Below are 22,204 nucleotides of genomic sequence, written 5' to 3'. Positions count from 1 at the left end.
AATGCAACTCATGGAATCCCAGACCCACATTCACAAAATGGGGCTTAGTAACACTGCTTACTTGACTCAGATTAGCAGGCTCATAACTCACCCAGACACAAAATGACCGGCTCACAGTAACGGTGTTTGCTCAAACGTGAATCAGGTGTCAGATCTGTATTTAAAATGAAAAAAAAAAAACAGCGTATTGCCTTGGTATAATTCAGGTATTACCCATTCGTGTGTGCCTGGGCGTGAATGAATGGATTGGAAGGGGGTGGGGAAGGCTCCCTCTATTTAAGTACGTTAAACTTGTTCAGTGTACAGCCACTAGGTACTGAAGTGCCTGCAAAACTTACTGTGTAATGCGTACGTGTACTTCCATAACACGGCACCTTACATATGTATACAATTTGGCGTATTCAACACCAATACTTTGCTCTCGTGACCTCGGTCAGGCTTACTGGTTCCAATAGACACTGCTTGTAAATAGCAGAAAGATTCACTGAGGATCATTTAATCTCATCCTTGCATGTAGTATTGGCCACTGAAAAACATTTGGAATAACACGAGAGTCAGACTTGAACTCTCTCAGACTCAAGCGAACTCCGATTAACTGGGCCTGACTCACATTTAGACTACGTACCCACTTTGACTTCTGTCGACTCACTTCCACTCAGACTCATACGTACTCGGACTCACCTCAACGCACTCGGACTCATTCACGCCACCTTTGAATCGCTTAGGCTCACTCAGACTGACGCGTGGCTGAGAGTCTGAGAGAGTCCGAGTGAGTCGACTTATGAATGAGTTTGCCGACCAATGATCACTGTTAATATGTACTACCCTTACAGATGCTTGTGTAGGAGAGAAGTGGATATGAGTCAAAGAAAGAAAGCAGTTTGTCATGTGCGGGATGGTATGGCGTTCAAACTGCCTTATTATGCCTGACTTAAATTATCATTCAAGGGTAGTGCTGTCGGCCACGTTCCCTGGGAAGAATATTATTTGTCTCACGAAATGGCTTTCGCGTCTCCTTTCTTTTTTCTTGTGCAAGTGGCGCACGACGAAGCCAGATGAACTTGAAAATAATGTCACGGTCGTTCTGAATGAAAGACCTAATTGGCCGGAGTCACGCTTCCTTCATCGGAGCACCCTTGGAGACGCTGTATATAGTGTCAGTCTATACTCATTTGTTCATTTCCCGCAAAACGTATACAGCAGCCAATTTACAGAGCAGGTACGTAGGTTATAAACTGTAAATGCGCCCTCACTGCTTCCTCACATGCAATCGCTATAGCGAACGTGCTACAAGTTTGCTCGTTTTGTGAACGACGTTGCCTTGACTTCATTCTTCATGTTTGTCACGCAGAGAGAGAAACAGAAGAGAGGAAAGGTGGCATTTGTACAGAGGGCGTGCAAGCTGCCTTCCGCTCGGGAGGGGCACTAAGTGCCCCCCTCACTCCAAGCCGCCGTCCTTACGCTGCCAGAGCGTTTCACGTTCGAGATAGCATCATGATGAAATGGTGCGCTCATACGTTGTCGTGTCGTTGCTTCGCGCGGCATCAAACAAGTGTCTCGGACAATCGCATTATCAGGGGTGTCGACCGCGCTTGAGCCTGTAGAGGTGCTGCTGTGATGGATGAGACTCGATTAAGCCGTTGCGTACGCCAAGCCTACGTTGTATTAATGCGCCCATTGGTGCCCGCCTCCCGAGGGCGCGTAGTTAGATATGTAAAAATATCTATCTATCTATCTATCTATCTATCTATCTATCTATCTATCTATCTATCTATCTATCTATCTATCTATCTATCTATCTATCTAATCTATCTATCTATCTATCTATCTATCTATCTATCTATCTATCTATCTATCTATCTATCTATCTATCTATCTATCTATCTATCTATCTATCTATCTATCTATCTATCTATCTATCTATCTATCTATCTATCTATCTATCTATCTATCTATCTATCTATCTATCTATCTATCTATCTATCTATCTATCTATCTATCTATCTATTAGTGCTAGCCCAATCTTTCGCGATTTTATTCTACTGCATAACTGTTGTCATAATTCGCGGAGGCTAACATGATTGAAATGTCCATATTGTCATATATAAATGATCATAATATAGTTGTTTGTCGGAACAGCTCTTTGTGAATTGCAGATCCTTCACGAAAATCACTAAAACTAGGTCACTGTGAAACATAAGCCGTTTACTCTATCGTCTGCGCCTATGATCAAACGGCGACATTTTCACGGTGCGTGGCTGTCGCTGGAGACGTCTTCTTAAGTTTTTCAGTGTTAGATTAGCGGTATAAAAGAACTCCAGATATTTCAAGCAGGCCCGTGGCCAGGCGGAGGGTGGGGGGGGGGGGAGGCTAGGGGCCCGGGCCCCCCGCCACCCTGCTGAGCAAAGAAACTTTTCTACGCTGAAGCACCTCAAAACCTACCTTCGCAACAGCTCTCTTCAGAACGATTGAATGGGTTGGCTCTGATGTCGCTTTACAGAGAGTCCATTGACGTGAGCAACGTAATCGCAACGTTTACGAAGAAGGCACGGAGACTTGTGTTTTAGGCTTCCAAACTTTAGGAGCCAGTGCAGACATTGAAGTAAACGGACGCACCGCGCCGCGGACTTGTATGACCTGACGAGATCACTGCCGACCGTTTCACGCCAGACGCCGGGTGAAGCTCTTCGCGAGTGTGCTTCAATGCAACGAATATTTCCACTCTTCGTCTTTTTTATTTTTGGCTCTGAGTAACGCTGTTTTATTTTTATCAATGAAATCTATTGAGACGAATCGTCCGCATAAAATATTATACTATTAGGAATATTAATCTCAAAACTAAAATTATAAAACTATTAATGAAATAGTATTTAAAAGTCACATAGTTTTCATACTGCGATTTTTACCGAAAATAATTGCTGAAAAATAGGTGCTTCCCCAAATAGTCAAGGCCTTCAGCAAGTGCCCCCCGGAAAAAATTCCTGTCTACGGGCCTGATTTTAAGTAAACCCAGTGTAGCGGAGCACTCACTCAATGAAAAATAATTCGGGTAGGCTGTATCGGGGACGCAACAGCAGTGGGGTACGCGAAACGCATTTTGTCTGCTGCTGAGGGCGTACAGGCACTAAGGATACGGAAATGACGTAATCAAATACACAAGTTACATTTATTCGCGCATTGCAAAGCTTGCAGGCTGAACTGATGATACAGCTAGGGGGTTCTATGGTCTAATTTTGAAATCGTGCTCGCTCCCTATTTCTAGTAGGGGCCCGCAGTGGTCAAAGGTGGTGGGCGCGAATTGTCATCTTTCCGAGCAACCGTCAAATTTCTGCAACAATTTGCACACTTGTAGGTCTTATAACTCCTGATGAGCACAGGTTTGAATTTGATGGTATTACGCCTACTATGGCTGAGTGATTTCTCTCAAACGTGACCACTCCCGCTGCCAAGCTATGCCTGTCTCAACGCCGAGCGAGACGTTAAATTTCGCTCCGATTGCGTCATGCCTGGCGCGCAACGGCGCCATCTGTACACGCGACACATGCATGATCGAGTAATGATGTTTTGGCTCTACACAACAATATCAAAATAAGGCGTAGTTGGTTGTATGGTAGCAAAGATATAAGCGATAAAAGTATAACCAGTTTTCGTTACGTGCGGTTTTATCAAGCGACCCCCTAGCTGACCTAATGCAACAAATTAAAAAAAAAAGAAAAGAAAAAAAAAAGAAGGCGTGCCACTCGCTTGTATCAGAATAGAAAATGTAAGCTTTTACGCAGTTGGAGCAGCCTTCCAACACTTCTTGGCAACCATAAGTGTACAGCACGTTCATTACAGGACCCTTTCCTCTGCTGAGTGGAAGCGATGGTGTTGCTGCACGAGCTTCGCGTGCGTGCCCACGAAGCGACGATATATCAGAGGGATACCTTGCTGGCACGCACTTATTGTCTGTGTTGGCTAACCTAAAATATGCGAACGCTTCAAAATCGCTTTGTGCACAACCTTCAGCTTGGTAAGCATTACGGTACCCCATATGAAACTGCCCGTTTGTGCAGCTGGGAAGCTTGTGTCTAACTGCAAGCAAATTTTACTCACGTAGAAGAACTCTGCTGGAAAAGGCTTCCAAAATTATGCTATAATACTTCTCGAATACGGGACTCGACTCTCGCCGTAGTGCTCATACTCTATGCTCGATATGATGTAGGCAAGAGAGAGCAAGACGGCAGCAGCGCCGACATGATGCTTAATCGCGTCTTGCTTTTCGTGCAGTTTCTTTGCTGTTTACCTGTAATACTCAACGCTGGCTTTTCCTCGCAATGCTTTGAAATGGATCCAGCCGTTGGTCGTGCGCTGCATTTGAAGCTACTACAGCCTGCGCCCATGCATGATGGTCTGCATGTTCGCATGATGGACATCAAGCTTTTCTAGCAAACTGTGAACAAGCGTTTCGACGCTCTGGAATCTGTGTGCCCGCCCTTGAAAAAAACCACCGCTGATCCTAGAGCCTCGTTCGATCAGTCTGGTTCTGACGTACGTTCTTTATCTCAGGCCGTTTCGGAATTAAACAAAAAGAACGACGACCTTGAAAATCGTTACAGATGCAATATAATTTTGCATGGACTTGATGAAAACGATGCTGAAAACACCATGACGCTTTTGGCTAATGTACGCAAAAATTTCACAGATAAGCTTCAAATTGAATGCCCGCCAGTTGAATGCTGCCACAGAATTGGCACCAAACGTAAAGGTCGATCGCGCCCCGTTATATTACGAGTACTGGAGGTCAGGATTAAGATCTAGACAATGAAAATTGTTTCAAAGCTTAAAGGAACAAAATTTTACGTTACTGAAGATTTCTCAGCTCATGTGCGTGCCATTCGTAAAAAGATATGGACAGCAACCTCTTCTTTTCGTGACCATAGGTTCAGTGGCGAGGTTACGCTACGACCCAGTTTTCATAACTGGTGACTGGTATAGGTGGAATGACACAGCAAACACCCTAGTCGACGATTCAGATCTCGCTGCAAACACCCTAGTGAACAATTCCAGTCTCTCTGCAGGCTTGCCAAACACTCCCCCAGCTACGTCGTCTTTACACTGACAGATCCGCGACTCTTACAACCTTACTTTCTTGATTTTGAATGCAAGAAGACTAGTAAATAAGTTCCCGTTGTTTTTTTCTCTGGTAACATCTTATTCCCCTCGTTTCATTGGTGTCACTGAAACCTGGCTTCACGACCACATTTGCGAGGGGAGATCAAAAAGTTTTGCAACTTGGCTATAACCAAATATCTGACAGTGATCTCTCTCTACCTTTTGTTTAGGTCATCTCTGCAGCCTAGTAAGGTCTGAATACCAAGCCTTCCAGTTCGTTACTTGGTCTGCAGCAGCCTGTCAAACATGGCGTCCTCCCGCGATTTAAAGCTTGAGCACCGGAGCGTTATCAAATTTTTTAAAGAAGGACGTTCCGCCAACTAAATCTACAGTAGCATGGCGAATGTGTATGACAGTGAATGTCCTTCATATGCTACAGTGACTCGGTGGTTCAATGAGTTTAAACATGGCCGTGTGCACGTGGAAGACGACTCAAGGTCAGGGCGGCCGACCACTTCAAACGATTAGGACCATTCATCCTCAGCAGAGAGCCTTATCATAAATAATCGCCGAATCAAGGTGTCCGAGGTTGCCGGAGAATTGAACATTTCTTATGGCAGTGCTTCCCCTACCATCCACGATGTTTTAGGTATGTCGAAGGTCTCGGCACGATGGGTGCCACGGAACCTCTCAGTGCAAGATCGACACCACCGCGCGCCTTCATCAAGGCAACTTTTGCACCTCTATTCAAGCGACCCAGAAGATTTTCTCTCCCGCCTTGTGACTGGGGATGATACGTGGCTGTATCAGTGGGACCCAGAAACGAAACAGCAGTCTGTGCAGTGGAGGAATTCGGGGTTCCCTCCATCGAAAAAAATTCAACACCCAACGCTCAGGGAGGAAAGTGATGGCGACACTTTTTTGGGACGGAAAGGGGATCCTGCTCATTGAGTATCTTGAAAACAGTAGGACAGTTACAGGCGAATACTACGCCAACGTTCTTCGAAAACTGCGTAAAGCCATTGTGGAAAAACGACGAGGATTAGTGACAAGAGGTGTCCTCCTCCTGCACGACAACGCCCCGGTTCACAGGTCTCGGGTTGCCCAGGCTGCCATTCGAGAGTGTGGTTTCCAACAGCTGGACCACCCGCCCTATAGTCCCTACCTGGCCCCGAGTGACTTTTACTTATTTCCCAATTTGAAGAAATACCTCAAGGGAACGAGGTTTGATGACTTGAACTCGCTTCAAACTGCCGCAGAGGAGTGGCTTCGCAACCAGGAATAAAGTTTTTTTTTTTTTTTGCAAGATATCAAAAGCCTTCCTGGAAAATGGGAGAAGTAAATTAGTGTGAGGGGAGATTATGTTGAAAAATAATTTTTTTCCAAGGTCTGGCAGTTTTCCTGATAGACGAGTTGCAAAACTTTTTGATCACCCCTCGTATGACCCTGAAATCGCTTCACCCGACCATGTAGCTGTCCGATCAGACCACAAAAATGGCAAGGGAGGAGCAGTCGCCCATTTTTTTTTTCAAATCTGATTTGAAGCTTTCGGTTATCTCTCCTCCAGCAGAACTTGAGTCTGTCTGGTCTAAATGTTACCTGGGCACAAAAAAAAAAAAAAAAAAAACAATCTAGGCTCCATTTTCACTTATCCACCTGCCTTCTCATCCGATAACCTTTTTATTCTCGCTGATTATATCAACAAGTACAGTCTTCATGCATCTAGTTTAATTCCAATGGGATACTTTAATACACCGGGTATTTATTGACCCTCACTATCACATCGCAGTTCTTTAGGGAGCGATACTGACTAACTTTATTTTTTGGGGGGATTACACAAGGCGCCACAAGACAGAAATCACTTATTAACCTGGTGTTTATTAGTTCAGACCTTTTCCGAGCGTGAAATTATTGACGGAATTTCAGATTAAAATCAAGTGTCATTCTATTTATGTTCAAATACCAAATTAACTCACTTTTAATTGCTGCACATTCACATCACCGTAGGGCGCTGTGCCCTTTCTGGACTGCTTCTCGAAAATTCTGTTATTCTGCTACTACAGCAGGATCTCTGCGGTCATGCAACTAGTTTCAGCGCTGACATAATTAGAGAACCAGATATTCGCAAAATAGTAAAAAAAAAAGCTCAGATCCTACGGCCTGTGGGAATCGATGTTATGCGAAGCAGTGTGCGGGGAGCCTACCAGGTTAACGAAACGACCGTGAGAGAACCAAGACGTAGGCGGCTGTTTCATAACCTACATGACACACATTTCATGACATTTATGTCATGACTTATCATTTATGTTCGTCATACACTCATATCATACTATGCCAACTTTGGTTCATACCAAGTTAACGAAACGACCATGCGAGTACCAAGACGTAGGCGGCTAGATAGATGCTCTCAAAGTTGCAAATGTTCGCGAAGAAATGCTTCGCATTAAAAAAAAAAAAGAACGGTAAGCTCTACTCCCGACACATTATCCACAAAAAAGCCGGTGAAAGTTCACCTTGAAAAATACATTCACAAAAAAAAAAATGTTTCTTTTTTTTTTGGGGGGGGGGGGGAGGGGCTGAACTAACACCACGGCTGAAGTAACAGCCGAAAAGTGGACGCCGAATTTTGGGGAAACAAAAACCGATAACGTTGAAAATTCAGGAAGCATTATCGTATTTACATGCGTATAAGTCAGTTTCTTTTAAAGTAATTACGTGTTGAAAGCTGAGGAATCGGTGTGTATTTGATTCAGCCCGCTAGAGGTACACAGGGGTGTACGGTTAAAAGGAAAGGTTAAAAGGTGGCGCCTGTTCGGCGCCGTACCAAGCGCTGGTGGCACCGCTTGAACTTCCCGCACGCGCGGTGCGAACTGCTGGCGGCCCTCGCTTTGCGCTGTCTGCAGAACGCTGGATACGATCTAGCAGGGCGGCTTCCCAAGCATAAGAAAGCTTTTTTTATCGCATATATTTTCTTATTACGCAAGATAGCTAACAAATTCGAGTGTCATTCGCACTTACATAGCTCGGTGTCTGAACAGCAGCGCCGTCCGTTCAAGGAGGGCTGAAATGCCGCCGCTGGTATAGTAAATATAGTAATATTAGTATTTGGAAGCAGTATTCGTCCTCTTGGTTGAGAGAAAGGCTTCTGCGGAGAAGAAAAAAATTAAAAACTTTGCCTCCTTGTTGACCTTACTCACGCGGCTCTTGTTTTCATTTGGCAGCGCTTCAAGAAGTTGTAGTTTTGTCCCCGTTTTACTCCGCATTAGACTTAAAGATTAATACAAATTTAACACATGTAACCAACACAAGTATCCAGAGTCGTGTAAAAAGAGCAGACGAAATGTCCTCGCAGACAGTGTGCGCAATGTGAATTGCAAAATGCATTGCGCATTTGTGCCATGCGACGATCGGCCGCACTCGCATATCAATCCAGAGCATACGCGTAATTCCAAGATGACCATCCGTGTCCTTAGCAAATGCAATTTTTGTGTCACGCAAGCTTCTTTGTCACGCAAGCACTTTCCGTCGGGCGTACAACAGCTCAAGCTTAGCTACGCCGTTGTGAGTGGACCAAGAAAGGCGCGCAACACGACCATCATAAACTGAAACGCCGAGTTGGAATTAGCAGCCTATATGCCGGTCGCACGCTGTTTGGCAGAGATGGGCGCTACTCACAGAGTCGAGGCTGTACTCCCAGTTGTTGACAAGGGCCGGTATCTTCCACCAGCGGGCCTCGCAGTTTCCGCGCAGCAGGGCGTAGTTGTCGCGCCAGATGGGTCCCGACGACACCAGGCCCAGAAGCGAGAACACCAGCAGCAGGCAGAAGCACGGTATGATGACCCTGTCTCGCCCCCGGATGCATGAGGGACGAGGGCGGACAGAGCCCAACCAGAGAGCGAACGGCGTCATTCTAAGCGCAACCGTTATACATGTAGCCGTGCCTTTGCGCTGGGGCAACGGGACCAGGGCAATAACACAATGCACAATCCACTCGCGTGTGGATTGTGCAACTCACTCACTCACTCACTCACTCACTCACTCACTCACTCACTCACTCACTCACTCACTCACTCACTCACTCACTCACTCACTCACTCACTCACTCACTCACTCACTCACTCACTCACTCACTCACTCACTCACTCACTCACTCACTCACTCACTCACTCACTCACTCACTCACTCACTCACTCACTCACTCACTCACTCACTCACTCACTCACTCACTCACTCACTCACTCACTCACTCACTCACTCACTCACTCACTCTTCTCTCTGCCGCCTCATATACACATCCGGGATCACCAGCATTGCACCGTGAAATCACCGTGTGACTGGCCTCGTTATTACCAATCGCAAATACATTTGGTTTCGTTGCCAGTTGCACTGACTCGTCTACTCCAACCCTTCTGTTTTAAACATCGCAGATGAATCGGCCCAGTGGCGAAAAACCACCATATGGGCCGCCCGAGCGCTATGGAGCTTGGACGGCCTCAATCTTGGCGCTTAAGGTTTCTTGAGATCAATCTCTCTCATCTCTATTAAAGGAAAAAGAAAGTAAAAAAAAGAAAACAGTTACATCACAGTGGTGACGGCTTTTCACTGAACAAATAACAAATACCTAAATTTAAAGACGGGTTACCATCTAGCTCTGCAATCTAAAGTCGGCTATCTGGCTGACATAAGTTTCCTCGTAAAAGTATACGTCGTCTCGCCCTTCAGCCGAGTGAAACTCAGGCTATTGACGTTCGTTGAAGCGAAGACGTCGTACATAAGCCACGGTGGTTGCGCTGTGCGCGTTTGTTCCGCAGCCCCGCATTGGCAGACCCGTAACAAGGTGGCTGCTTTGCCAACTCACCGCACGTATCTCCTGATCAACAGGATCGGCAGCCACTTGCTAAGGTTTCGCCGCTGCTTGAAAACGCTGTAGCCAAACAGGAATCCACTGAAACAGAGGCCATTTGTTAGAACAGCTGCTAACGGATGAATCTCGAAACATGTCTGCCGGAGAATTACGAACGAAGTTGCTTTTCGAGGCCTAAGATTTTCTTCCAAGCGCGCGATTTTTAAAGAAATCTCGATCTATAAAAGGCGTGCCTCATGGGACGTCACCAAAGAGTTTAAAACATTTTTTTTTATTTTGCTAACAGAAAAAGCAACAATAAAAAGTGTGTAGCATTCTTGCTTTGTAGCTTTGCGGGCAATCTATGAGCTTTGAGCACTACGCAGGACAGCAGGATATGGCTGACAGTTTCTATCAGCATTGATTCAAATGCAAACGACTCGAAGGGAGCTATAATGTGTTTGTTTAATGTGTTTGTCCATATTCAAAGTGTGTGTGTTTGGGGGGGGGCGCACTTGTTACAATGGACTCACGCAAATCTGGAGGGCACAACGTTTAAAAAGTGGCTGCGTAGCAATAGCACATTGCGCGTAAAATTGTTGTGATCACTGTTTTCCTGTTCCTGTTTTAATCTATGCTGATGGCAAATGACCCGGCTTGATGTTCACGTTTACACGCAAGACAGCCTATTTTTTTTCTTCTGAGCCGTTCAGACTCACTTGGAGGACAGCTAATTACATGTGATTTCCAATGGTAATGATCACAGAAAATTTTTCTGCTCATTTGTCTAACGTTACGGACAAGTGTTAAAAGTTTGCACTTCTGTTGTCATATATGTGATAAGATAGAGAGAAAAACAACATTTGGCTTGCTGTCCTGATTTCAATGGCACATACCTTAGACAGAAGAAGGTGTCTGCAGCTGGGTAAGCGTTGGCGATGAACATGAACGGCGTGTGCTTGACAAAATCAAACATGTTGAAGATTCTTCCTGCAAGAGGTCGCCAAGACCCATGGGTATACTACACGAGATCGAAATTTACCGATGCCCCCAATGCGAAAGTTTAGGCTAATTCAATATAGTCAGAACCGAAACTTTCGATGTATTAAGAAACTGGATTTCTTCGCACGCTTATAACTATTTAGGTCACTCAAGTATCGAAATTAAAAAAAAAAAAGTCATATACAGCCGCCAGCGGCATTAATTGCTCGGTAAATGAAGTGATCTCAAGTCGGTATAACATATAATCGCCCATGACAGCAACCGTAACCTTGCACAATCTGCGAAAACGGTAACGTGTGCTGCTTCCAAGCGCTGTATAAAATTTAAAGCGCTTTCTATTATTATCCAACTCCGTGTAGACGATTGAAAAAGTCTTGAATGCGAATAAATTGACCCAATCGTCCGACATTATTCTCTAGATTGCAAAACACTGTTTGCCGTTTTTTTAGTGTATTTCGTATCAGTCTTACGGGTGGAAAGCCTTCGTTCTGTACGGTTTAATATTGACGGACTTAGTTTGTATACTTAACACTTGAACAGGGGCACGAAGAAGAAAAGCTGGAGTGCGCCTACCGATACGGTTCATCTGCGAAGCCATGCGTTTACACGAAGTTTCTACTATTGTAGAATCATCAGACGTATTCTCGCCGAACTACCTCCATTTTTACATGTAGTATACTCAGTAGCGTGATCGCATACGTAATAAGAAGGTCAAGGGCCGACGTTCCCGAATACGCCGACTCATGCACCATGCATGCTCGCTAAAAGCGCCGAGAAGCGCGAGAAGTGCGTTTGCAAACACAAGTGTCGCGTAGCCGAAGATACGTGCGATGGAGGGTGTGTCATTCACAATGCTCACTGCGGTTGGGAATGGGCGTCAGGGCGTAGGAGTATCCCAGGATGATCCACAGCATGGTGAGGAAGCGCACGCCGTGTAGCGCTCGCAGCCGTGACCCGTCGTCGGAGACGTCGAACAGCCGCAGTGTGTTGCTGTACGCGGACCAGGACGTAAGCGCCCCCAGTACCGCATCTGCGCGCGAGGCAGAGTGAGGCACAAGCTGTAATCGTCGCTCCTGTGTGCCGCCTTCAAATTACGACAATTTCCAACTTCGTTTCAGCGCTCGCGACGTGCTGAGTGAAAGTGTCCAATCGTAGATGGGGCGTTAGCGGAATTCATTAAAGGAAAGACGTACGATATTGAGCAGAAGCAAAACAGTTATGTCGTGGCCTGCAACACTGAAATTTAGGGGAAGGAATCAAATTGAACTACGCAATAATCAAGAGGACAACTAAGTTCACCTGTCGTTCAGCGGTGAATGAAGACAACGTGTACGAAGAAGTAACCACCAGGATCAAGACAGAATGACAGAATTAGAAGGACGTTCCAGGTGTTCTTAAGGACGGAGAGATCTCAGCTTCGTCTAAAGGCTACGTTCACAATACGGAAGCACGCTCGGTGTATGTAACCAAAAGAAGCCAATTTAAAAAAAAAAACAATTTAAAGATTCAAGTTGCGGAAATGCGAGGAACGAGATTGATACGATAAATGACAGGAAACAACAGAGCTCAGGGTGACTATATTTGAAGAGCACACTGTCGCGAACGTGAGCGTCTCAAGATGGTTTAACAAGGCAGTGAGTAGAGGCGTGAGTTACATCGACAGCAGGGCAATGACTGATTCTGGCAGATACAAATGTGTGGAAGAACAGACCTAACTGCAAGGAGATGACGAAGGATAGAGTGTAGTGATAGAGCGAATTGAAAGATGATCAAAAAGAGAGGGCCCTTACAGCACAGGACACAGCTTACAGAAGGAAATTATACGTAAGTGGTATATTCAGGAGGAAGCGTATGACATAATATAGAGATAGAAAGAAAATAGTTTTTTAGATGAAATTATTTGCGAACTCTCAAGAAGGAAACGCCCCGTGAATTTCGCAGCTTGCACTCGTGCCTGATATGAGGACGAACTGCTGTAATTGAGAAGAGATTACCTCTAACATGCCAGTGTAACGTCTCCGCGTGGTGCGAATTCCCGCAATTGAGGAAAGTGAGGTGCCTTCACGCACATATTACAGTGGCGGAACTGCGCTGGAGCAACATTGATTCCTAGGGTCAACGAGAAAATTGAACACGGAAAGAGCCTTGAGTAGTGCAAGTTTAGCACTCATTGTGATGTTCAGTAAACGAAGGAAAGTTAGCCACAAAGCGTAAGGGGGCTAGTAAAAGACAATGAAATGAGCATACGCACGAGGCTTACGGTCCTTGTCTTGACGGCTCCGGAGGAAGACGTCCACCAGGGTCCCTAGGCCCACCATGCTCAGCACCACGCACAAGCAGATCCTGGAAGCGTCAAGAACGCGCAATCGCGCGCTCGTTGTGTATGTACAAGTTTCAATTTCGTGCCTCACGCCCTAGAAATTGACCCTGATCTCGGGGTAAATACCTAAGAGCATTTACATTTTACTGAGTACCAGGAGGAGCTGAGTTATGGAGTGATGCGCGTGCAGATAAGCACGTGTGAATGAGCTGAGCAGTGCTGGTCGTTGATGCTGAGGAGCACAGCGATTTTTTCAGGGGCGGTATTTTGTAAGAGTCTACCTAGTGGACTGTCTATTTCGGCGACCGTTCATTCGCTGCTGCTTGACGTGCAGGAAGGAGGCTGGCTGGCACCTTCCTGCACGTCAAGCAGCAGCGAATCAGCGGCCGCCGAAATGGACAGTCCACTAGGTAGACTTTTACAGAATACCGCCCCAGGACGAACTGCCTAAAGCTAAATGCCTCTGCGAACATTCATAGTTGTTCACCCTGTTTCACCTGTGTAATTTTGCTGCTTCGGCATTGTTATGAAGAGAATTGCAGAATGACATCTGCTGACAACCTTTATAGGGGTGCAAATTTCTTTGCTTATTCATCCACCTCACCCAGCGCTCGTGCACGCACGCGCACGCTCGGAAAATAGTACCGATGCCGCATGTAATGCCGATAATGCGGAACTGTTGTATCACTGCCACTCCCATGAAAGTATCAATGCGATCACTGCCGGTTAGGCACATCACCAATCGCGCTTGTCGCTGTCATGGAGGCGGCTCGTGTGGCTGATACGGCATGCGTGGTGGTGGTGTGCGGTCAGTTTTGTTTCGCAGCTTGGCGAGTGCTGCGATGCTTATGGTGCAGTGTAGGCAGAGCAACATGCGAGGCACGCAAGCGAGCTGCAGCGAAGCGAAATGAGCCAAACCGTCTCGAAGCAGCGTTCTCCAATAGGCGGCGCGAAGGCGCCTCAGACGATTGCGCTAGGGCTAGCGCTACTTCCTTCTTCGGTTACATTTCAATTCACAGATGAACGTTTTCTTCACAAAAAATATTTATGATCGTGGCGCACAGGCGAGCACGTTCGCGGTCTTTTCGAAGTAATATTGAATCGAATGGATACTCGCATTAAATAAACCGCACTTACACGTCGACACGCATTGAAATGACTGGTGTCACATAAGAACCACTCACTTCACCTATATGGTATGCTGAAAAGCCACTTTCACAAGTGACCTTCACCTAGGTGACGAATATATGGCGGCGTGTTCGCCGTGCGTATGCTTACAGTGACGCTTGCTGCAGGTTGTCTAGCTGGATGTCCCTCTGGACGTCGCAAAGAGGCACTGATGCGTTCACGCCGTAGTTCTTGAAAGCTGCATCAGATAGAAGAAAAGGCAGAGGTTAACGGGAGGTTCTGACAGACTGCAAAAACAGCTTGGGTTCTGCTCTATTCGGTGCTGTGCTCTGTCACTTCGAGGGCAGCCTCACATGTGCGCATAGTATACCGTGGCGTTCGCGAACGTCGGGTTGTGCGCCGAGTGGAGACGAGATGAAGCGCTATCGAAACAACCATGCAAACCTATTCAAGTAGCTCTCAAAGGCCTGATAACGCTAAGGCCTACCATGAAAAAATGATTTAGCGTGGAAGCTTGGGCGTGTTGGTGATTCATTGGAAAAAATACAGCGCAAAAAAGACACGGACACGAGAGAGCGACACGCACACAGCGCTGTGTGCGTGTCGCTCTCTCGCTGTGTGCGTGTCGCTTGCGCTGTGTTTTTTTTTTTTTTTTTCAAATGAAAAATGAAAAACGAAAACAACCGTTCTGCGTTCTTCGCTTATATCGAGGATTGGGTTGTTCAAGTTGTTCAACATTTTAATCACATCCTTTACATACAATGAACAGAAGAAACTATTTCAGATGCTTGAAGTGAGCAACAGTGGTTGAACCGTCCGAGGTTTCGACAAGTGGACTTGTCTTCCCCCTGACGAAGACAAGTACACTTGTTGAAACGTTGGCGCCAGAGTGTGACATCCCTTGTTCAACCACTGTTGATCACTTCAAGTCTCCATGTTACTGTGACACATCTGTCTTGTTTGTATCTCAGATACTTGTATGAGTAAGTCGCTGCTTCCGCGGCTTGCATTTGTTGTTTGTGAGATTAACAGAAGTCTGATTTACTGACGCCGACTAAATTCGTAGCTTTCGCCGCATGTATCTCCTGATTACTTGTGTAACATCCGGCAGTATAGGGAAATAAGACTGAAGTGATACTCTTCGTATAGTTTGGTGTGCTATTGGCAGTTTTGTGGTGTTTGGCGTTCACGCTGTAAAAAAGGAGAGTGGGTGACTTGATGACGTTTACTGACTATTGGAACTGCTACTATTGTGGCTGTCTTAGACGCCCAGAAATTCTACGTAAGTATACTGTTATATTGGTAAAACAAGCAAGGAAAGAGGAGATATAGGAAACAAAATACCTTCCCCCTAAGATTAGCCAAATCTGTTTTATATGTTAAGTGTTGTGACTTTACTGTGGGATAAAACTGGATCTCAGTCAGCTTTATTTGTCATAAATGGACTTCACCAATTGTTCGTTATCTACGCCATATTCCCCAGAAACAAACAATTCAAACCGTGTAAGGGATTTCTTGCTGCCTGTTGAATAAGACAGGCTGTCAGGAAAACCCCTGCAGAAAACGCTTCTCGCCCTGGCAGGCATACGGTACACATCGCCGCCTCACTAATTGTGCAGCACGTGCGACCCGAAAGATGCACGCGCGGTGCTAGGACGAGGTAGAGGCATCGTAAGCGATCGACCGAAGCCGGCGAAATTATCAACACAGCGTCGTCATTATTAAGGGAACAGGCAACGACTGGGATTTTGTGAGGGAGAGCACCCTTCAATCACCGCAACGTTTCCGCTGCCAGACGTGGCCTCCGCTCAGTCAGTGTGCGGCAAAATTGTATTCATAAGGCGCCCGCGCGAATTCAAGGCCACGCATTGCGCGTATATGCGGAAACAGCGGCGCTTCCGGCGACGGCGCAGCGGCCCGCGAGAAATGAAGCACGTGTGCGCAACGACTTCGCGGAAGGTGGTCTCGGCAAAACCACCAGAGACGTCCCCCCGCCACTTCCATCCTTCTTTTTTTTCTTTCTAACCTCCCGCCGACCTTTTCTTCTTGGGAGAAAACATATTGCATATATGTCAAACATGCTCTGGCCGAACTTGCGCCGACAAAAACCTAACACGCATGAACGCGTGCCAAAACGTCCGTGTTTCTAAAGGCCCTGCCAATGGAAGTCCGCCGATGGAAGTTGGTGTCAGAAGAGCAGGCACGTAATCAATGTGCACTTAAAGACCTCTGACCACTCTTTGCTTGCTTTTCCAATCGCATTTTATTTTGTACTTTCCACATTGTTTGCCACTTCGGGTCCATAAGTGTACTTCGGGTCCATAAGTGTCCTTTAGATAATGCAAGATTTTTACACTTCTGGCCCCCTCGTCTTATTCGTGTCTATGTCTTCAAACATGCGACTAGCGGAGGCGACCTTGCCGAGCGCTTCCTTTCTACTCGCATCTCACTCCCACACATCTCGTTTTGAAGCTCTGCGCCTTTGTGTCAACACAGAGGCGGTCTCGCCGCTGTACCCTGATAGATTGCCGACAAGCTTCTTTGTCATTTGTTCCTCCTAGTACTTCCTTATATTGCATTTTTCTTATGGGCTAGCTTTCGCGAGTGACTTCACTTAGTGTTCTCGTTATTCTTGTCACGCAAACCTTATATATAATAGAGACTTAGGCTCCCTTTCGATTACCTAATGGTTCTCTACGGCGAGGTGCCAAAATATCCATTAGTTTAATATTGGATTTATGTGCATTCTTTTAGTTCACGCACACTACACGAAGAAATCACATGCATCAAAGTGACATATGTAAGAGGTGCCCCGAGAGGCGCGCGTCGTTTGTGTGTGCGCGCGTGCTGAACACGAATGGCGCACATGATTCGTTTTCTTTTCTTTTTTTTTTATTCCGAAGTGAGGCTAAGAATGATGTTCACTGTTTCGCGTTTGTAGAGAAAGAAATAGCTGGCACCGATTGTTCAGTACATAGTATGACGAACCTGCTGCACATTATTACGCATGTTCGTGGCACTTGGCACAGCCGAAACGAAATAGCAACTACATAGGAAGATTTTCGCACGCTTATACCGTTTTGTATAATCGTAATGCTTGTAAGGACTTACTTGCTTAATGCAATAGCCGTAGCGTTAATGCCGGGGACACAAGAAAGGTGACAGGACGAAAGGTGACGAGGGCGGTAGCGTTCGTCTTGTCACCTTTCTTCTGCCCGTCGCGTTAACGCGTTTTCAGTATGGACGGACCAGCGCGAGAACAAGCTCTGCTAAGATTTACATGCCATACGAAACAGTTAAGAACTAATGTTAGTACGGCGTACACTTTTGCGCAAGCAAAAGGAAAGTAAAACAGAAACGTGGCAACCACTTGTACATGTCCTCAGTGGCCTTTGGAGAGCACCGCCCCTGTAGAGTAATAAAAGGCAGGTATACCTGTTTCGCAAATGGTGAGAGCCATGCACGTACGTACCCATAATTAGTCACACCTCTTGCTGGGAGTTTCTATACTGAACCCACCGGATTTTATGAGCACGTCGATGTCGTTCCTGGAGCAGGCGGACGGCACGCAGATGCCTAGGCGGAATCCCGGAAACCAGATGGACTTCATGATACGGCTCAGGTTCTGCGTGCGAGCGAGCTGTGAGGCATCGAGGCGGCCACCATCACCATAAGCGGCGGGGCCGCGGGAGACACAGAGAGGGCGGTTCGTACCCTGCGGCTGTTCCTGAGGAAGCTGATGGGCCTGCTGGTGTCGATGTTGGGCTTGAGGAACAGCGAGCAGTACTGGCCGCGGAACGTCTCGTCGCCCCACGAATCCTGGGCACGCACCTCGAGGCACTGGTCGAATGAACCGAAGTCCGTGATGGTGCCCTCGAAGATGCCCGCCGGCGGTCGACCCATCGCATCCACCACTGGACACATGCGGAAAAAAAAATAAACAAAAAAGTGAAGTTAATTGCCGTTGCGTATAATTTAGGTGTTAGAGACGGTACAACCGCGCGTGCTTTTTTATGCGTGTTCTCTTCTCCTGCCACTGCACTTCATTAGTCAATGTCTAGCACACAGCGGACACTGCGCGCGGAGTCGCGAGTCATTCGATCATCCTGGCGAACACAGGAGCGTTATGTCATGATGGTGCAATTGGTGGAGACACTTTGGTTGATAAGCCAAGGAGAGAGAGGAGAATCGAAAGGGTGTTTTCTTGCATTTCGGCTGAAACGGCTTTCTTCATTTCTTGAAGAAGCCTCGTACTTGAATGCCTCGCTAGGTTGGTCTCATTGTCGTGCGCAGCATCGCCGAGCTGAGAGAGAGTGAAGGCAGAGCGCATAGGAGGTGCAGAGAGAGAAAGAGCGACAGACAGAAATAAACAAAACGAAATGAATTTCATTGGTGAGGCGGGATTCGAACCCGGATACCCACGGTCCGAAGGCGAGCGTCATAACCACTGCGCTATACATCAACGCTTGCAGAGCATGTATTTATGGGAACCATATGGTTCCATTGTACCGACGATTGTAACTGTACTTGCTATGGGCGAGAGAAAGACAAAATGAGAGCGAGAAAGAGAGAGAGAAAGAAAGAGTGAGAGAGAGAAAAATTTGTCGCAGTTTCACCCGAAAGGCGAAGCACCAATTGCGATAGCAAATTAGTAGAGGAGTAAGGATAGTAGTTTTATCAGCGGTATAAACTTGGACACGCAGCAGCACCAGCAACGCGCAGAACTGTTGTCGACGCCGTCAGCGTTTTGCCCGCTTTCGCACCGAACGCGCGCGGCATTTTTATATAAATACGTATTTGGTGCCGCAGCTAAACGTCGCCTCCGCTCCCTCCCTCCCGTCCCCCCACAGCCTTTCGCACGACGGAAAAAGTTGCGTTTGCTCTGCATATATGGAAAGGAGGAAAGAGACGCTTAATTCTGCAGCCCTTCAGGGAGCACGGCGCAGAACGCGCGTTTGCTCTCCGACGTGCGTTCGCTCCCCGTGAAAGCGCGCGTCCCTCACGCCCTTTCACTCGCACATACAGCGTCCGGAGCGCGGCAACGATTTCATCGCCGTTGACGTCATACGGAACCTCACGGCGACGGCGACGGCAGAAGTCTGCTTTGGAGTGTCCATATAATTGCTATCGCAATAAAAAACAATATAAGCTTTCTTAGCGAGGCGGGATTTGAACGCGGGTACTCACGGCGTGAAGGCGAGCGTCATATCCAGTATACGCTATACACCCACGTTTGCAGATCTTAGCGCGTGGAACTGGCTTAATTTTGTTTATAACGACGCAGTAAGTCTCTCTCTCTCTCGCGCGCGCGCACGCGCGCACGCACGCACGCACGGACACACTTCGGGCCCTCATATTCTCCGTGTACACTTTCTCCCATTTTGCAACCGTTCTCTCATTTGGCAACCGTTTACCAAATTTAAGTAAAATTTAATGCATTGAAGAATTAAAATCCTACTCGAGGGACTGTTCAGAGTGCATTCTGGATTTGGCTACTGAGGGATTATCACCTTCATGACCTCTATGATTACCTGTATCCGAGTGGTTGTGCGTCTCGATGCGACCAAGCTCCCTCCCCCTTTATCGCGCCGTGCTTACTTTCCTACAAGTAATTAACTAGGCTTCCTGCTTCTAGCGCATTTGAGCGCATTTTTTTCTGCTTGTTTTTTTTTAATATTCTTTTGTAGTTAGTGCGACTTGCGTTTTTTTTTTCGGTTCCTACTGCCGCCCTTTATTTTCCTCTATGTTCATTGTATACATGTGTTCGTATCATGCACCTACTACTACTACTACTGCTACTACTACTACTACTACTACTACTACTACTACTAAATATAAATAAATAAATAAATAAATAAATAAATAAATAAATAAATAAATAAATAAATAAATAAATAAATCATTTATTTAGCATGCTCAAGATCAACCATTAGGTCCGAGTTCTGGCGCACGCATACATAAAACAAGAAAACAGAAAAAAAAGCAGCAGGGGAATATGAGTAAAAAAAACAATGAATAAAAAACAATATGGAAAAGAGGAGTGTACATACAGCTAGGCGCACGGTGAATACATAAGAAAAAGGAGGAGAAGGGCAGTTGAACAATATGTGACACTATGACATAACAGTGCAAAGCTCGGAAAAGAACAATGACAACGACTTGTGAAATATATTAAGATCATGAAACTAAGCATTCTAAAAAAAAAAAGACTCGCCGTGGTTGCTTAGTAGCTAAGGTGTTGGGCTGCTAAGCGCGAGGTCGCGGGATCGAATCCCGGCCACGGCGCCCGCATTTCGATGGGGGCGAAATGCGAAAACACCCGTGTACTTTAATTTTGGTGCAGGTTAAAGAACCCCAAGTGGTCAAAATTGTTCCGGAGTCCCCCCAATATTGCGTGCTTCCCAATTAGATCGTAGTTTTGGCACGTAAAACCCCATAATTTAATTCAATTTTTAAGCATTGTAAAGACTGTATTCTGTGTACGGTTAAGTGTTTTGTGATGACTAGAGACCGGATTTTAGGCAGATGCCTATTTGCTTCCTTGCGCTCCTATCGCCCCAGTTTGATATATGAGCATGAATTAGAGGTTAAGAAGGGCTTTTATAGTGCCCATAAATGCCGATTTTCAATATCCGCGCCTATATGAACACTATTTAGCATCAAATTTCGCTTTCGAGTGGACTTTTAGACCGTTATTCATGTTACCGGGCAACATTGACTGTTCGTAACTCTATGGGGTTCAACCTAGTCCTCTATATTGTCCCTTGCGCTAAGAAAAGAAAGGTGGCACGTGCATTGTTTCTAAAAGTGCAGACAGCGCTCCTTTGGGTGCCTGATTTTGTTGAAACGTTGCTTATTTTGCATGCTGGCTTTGTTTATAACATTCTAAACATTCAATACCATTGAAGTTATTGAGACGAAATGTGTTAAAAATCTTGCGGTACTGAGTCACAGTTCTATGTACCGTCCCTGTGTGCTGCGCTAAGTGAACATTGAGACATTTGTTGATCAAACGACCGATTGATCGGCTGATACTGAAAGACGATGTTTCAAAAAGATAGCGCTGATGCACGGAGCATGTTTTTATGCTGTACACTAAATATTCGTTAAAAGGAGGTTCACCTGGTAGCTGCACGGCTCAATACATGGGGATGCTATAGCAAGAATTACCGAGGTACGCCACGCGAGGTTATCACCCGATTGATTTATGGAACCTTATACACTGTTGCAGTGATTTAATACTTGCCACCATGGAATTTAGAAGGTTGACGTGCCACACCGTGCGCGTGCTGAGTAATTAATATTACGTCCGTGGAAGCTGAGCTTCTCCTTGCGCTTCAAGTACGCTGTGGTCGTATGAGGCGCATGGCAGCACTCTGCTCAAGTGCAGTTCAACCACCAAATAGGACGCATCAGGGAGGTTCGAGCCCTTCCCTGTGGAAGTTGGAATTTTTATTTATGCTTATCGTATTTATTTATCTTGTGTAAGCATGTCAGGATGCTTAGTATGTTAGCATGTTTATCGATGCTGTGATATTGAATATACGCTTCGTATTTAAGAAATCCTAACGCATTTGCGCAGATTCCTTGCGAGAAAACGTACCATCTGGCACAGCATGAGAAGATGGAAGATCACCTGGCAAAGGTTAAGCGCGACAAGCGCTCAACATCCAAACAGTTGTTTTTGACAACAGCCTTCAAGGACGTCAGGACGAAAGCTTTCAACGTCGATTTGTGCGAGGCCATTGTGGCTGCAAATATTCCTTGGGTCAAGATTGAAAATACCGCGCTGAATCAATTCCTACAGATATATTGCA

The 22,204-nt window shown here is 46.1% G+C and overlaps 1 protein-coding gene across 14 annotated transcripts in view; it reads right to left on the bottom strand.

Moving 5' to 3' along the window:
* The window catches only part of LOC119436607 (nose resistant to fluoxetine protein 6-like), a 211,581-nt gene that overhangs the window by 160,815 nt on the left and 28,562 nt on the right, over window positions 1–22,204 (bottom strand). For 6 of the 14 annotated variants that reach the window (XR_007464436.1, XM_049659050.1, XM_049659039.1 and 3 more), the window contains exons 2-9: window positions 18,102–18,301; window positions 17,907–18,012; window positions 14,538–14,625; window positions 13,191–13,282; window positions 11,799–11,969; window positions 10,834–10,927; window positions 9,953–10,039; window positions 8,770–8,935 (exon numbers count right to left, since the gene is read on the bottom strand). The exons of 1 other annotated variant lie outside the window; for it this stretch is intronic. Coding sequence is in view for 12 of the 13 variants with exons in the window: in XM_049659050.1 (XP_049515007.1) it covers window positions 8,770–8,935; window positions 9,953–10,039; window positions 10,834–10,927; window positions 11,799–11,969; window positions 13,191–13,282; window positions 14,538–14,625; window positions 17,907–18,012; window positions 18,102–18,301 (1,004 nt within the window). In the remaining variant the exon portion in view is untranslated. The remainder of the gene's footprint in view (window positions 1–8,769; window positions 8,936–9,952; window positions 10,040–10,833; window positions 10,928–11,798; window positions 11,970–13,190; window positions 13,283–14,537; window positions 14,626–17,906; window positions 18,013–18,101; window positions 18,302–22,204) is intronic. 7 more of the 14 variants (XM_049659072.1, XM_049659084.1, XM_049659082.1 and 4 more) reach the window with 7 other exon arrangements.

Source organism: Dermacentor silvarum, chromosome 1 (assembly GCF_013339745.2).
Source record: "Dermacentor silvarum isolate Dsil-2018 chromosome 1, BIME_Dsil_1.4, whole genome shotgun sequence".
In the NCBI taxonomy this organism is placed as follows: domain Eukaryota; kingdom Metazoa; phylum Arthropoda; class Arachnida; order Ixodida; family Ixodidae; genus Dermacentor; species Dermacentor silvarum.
This window is presented reverse-complemented; position numbering and strand designations above follow the sequence as displayed.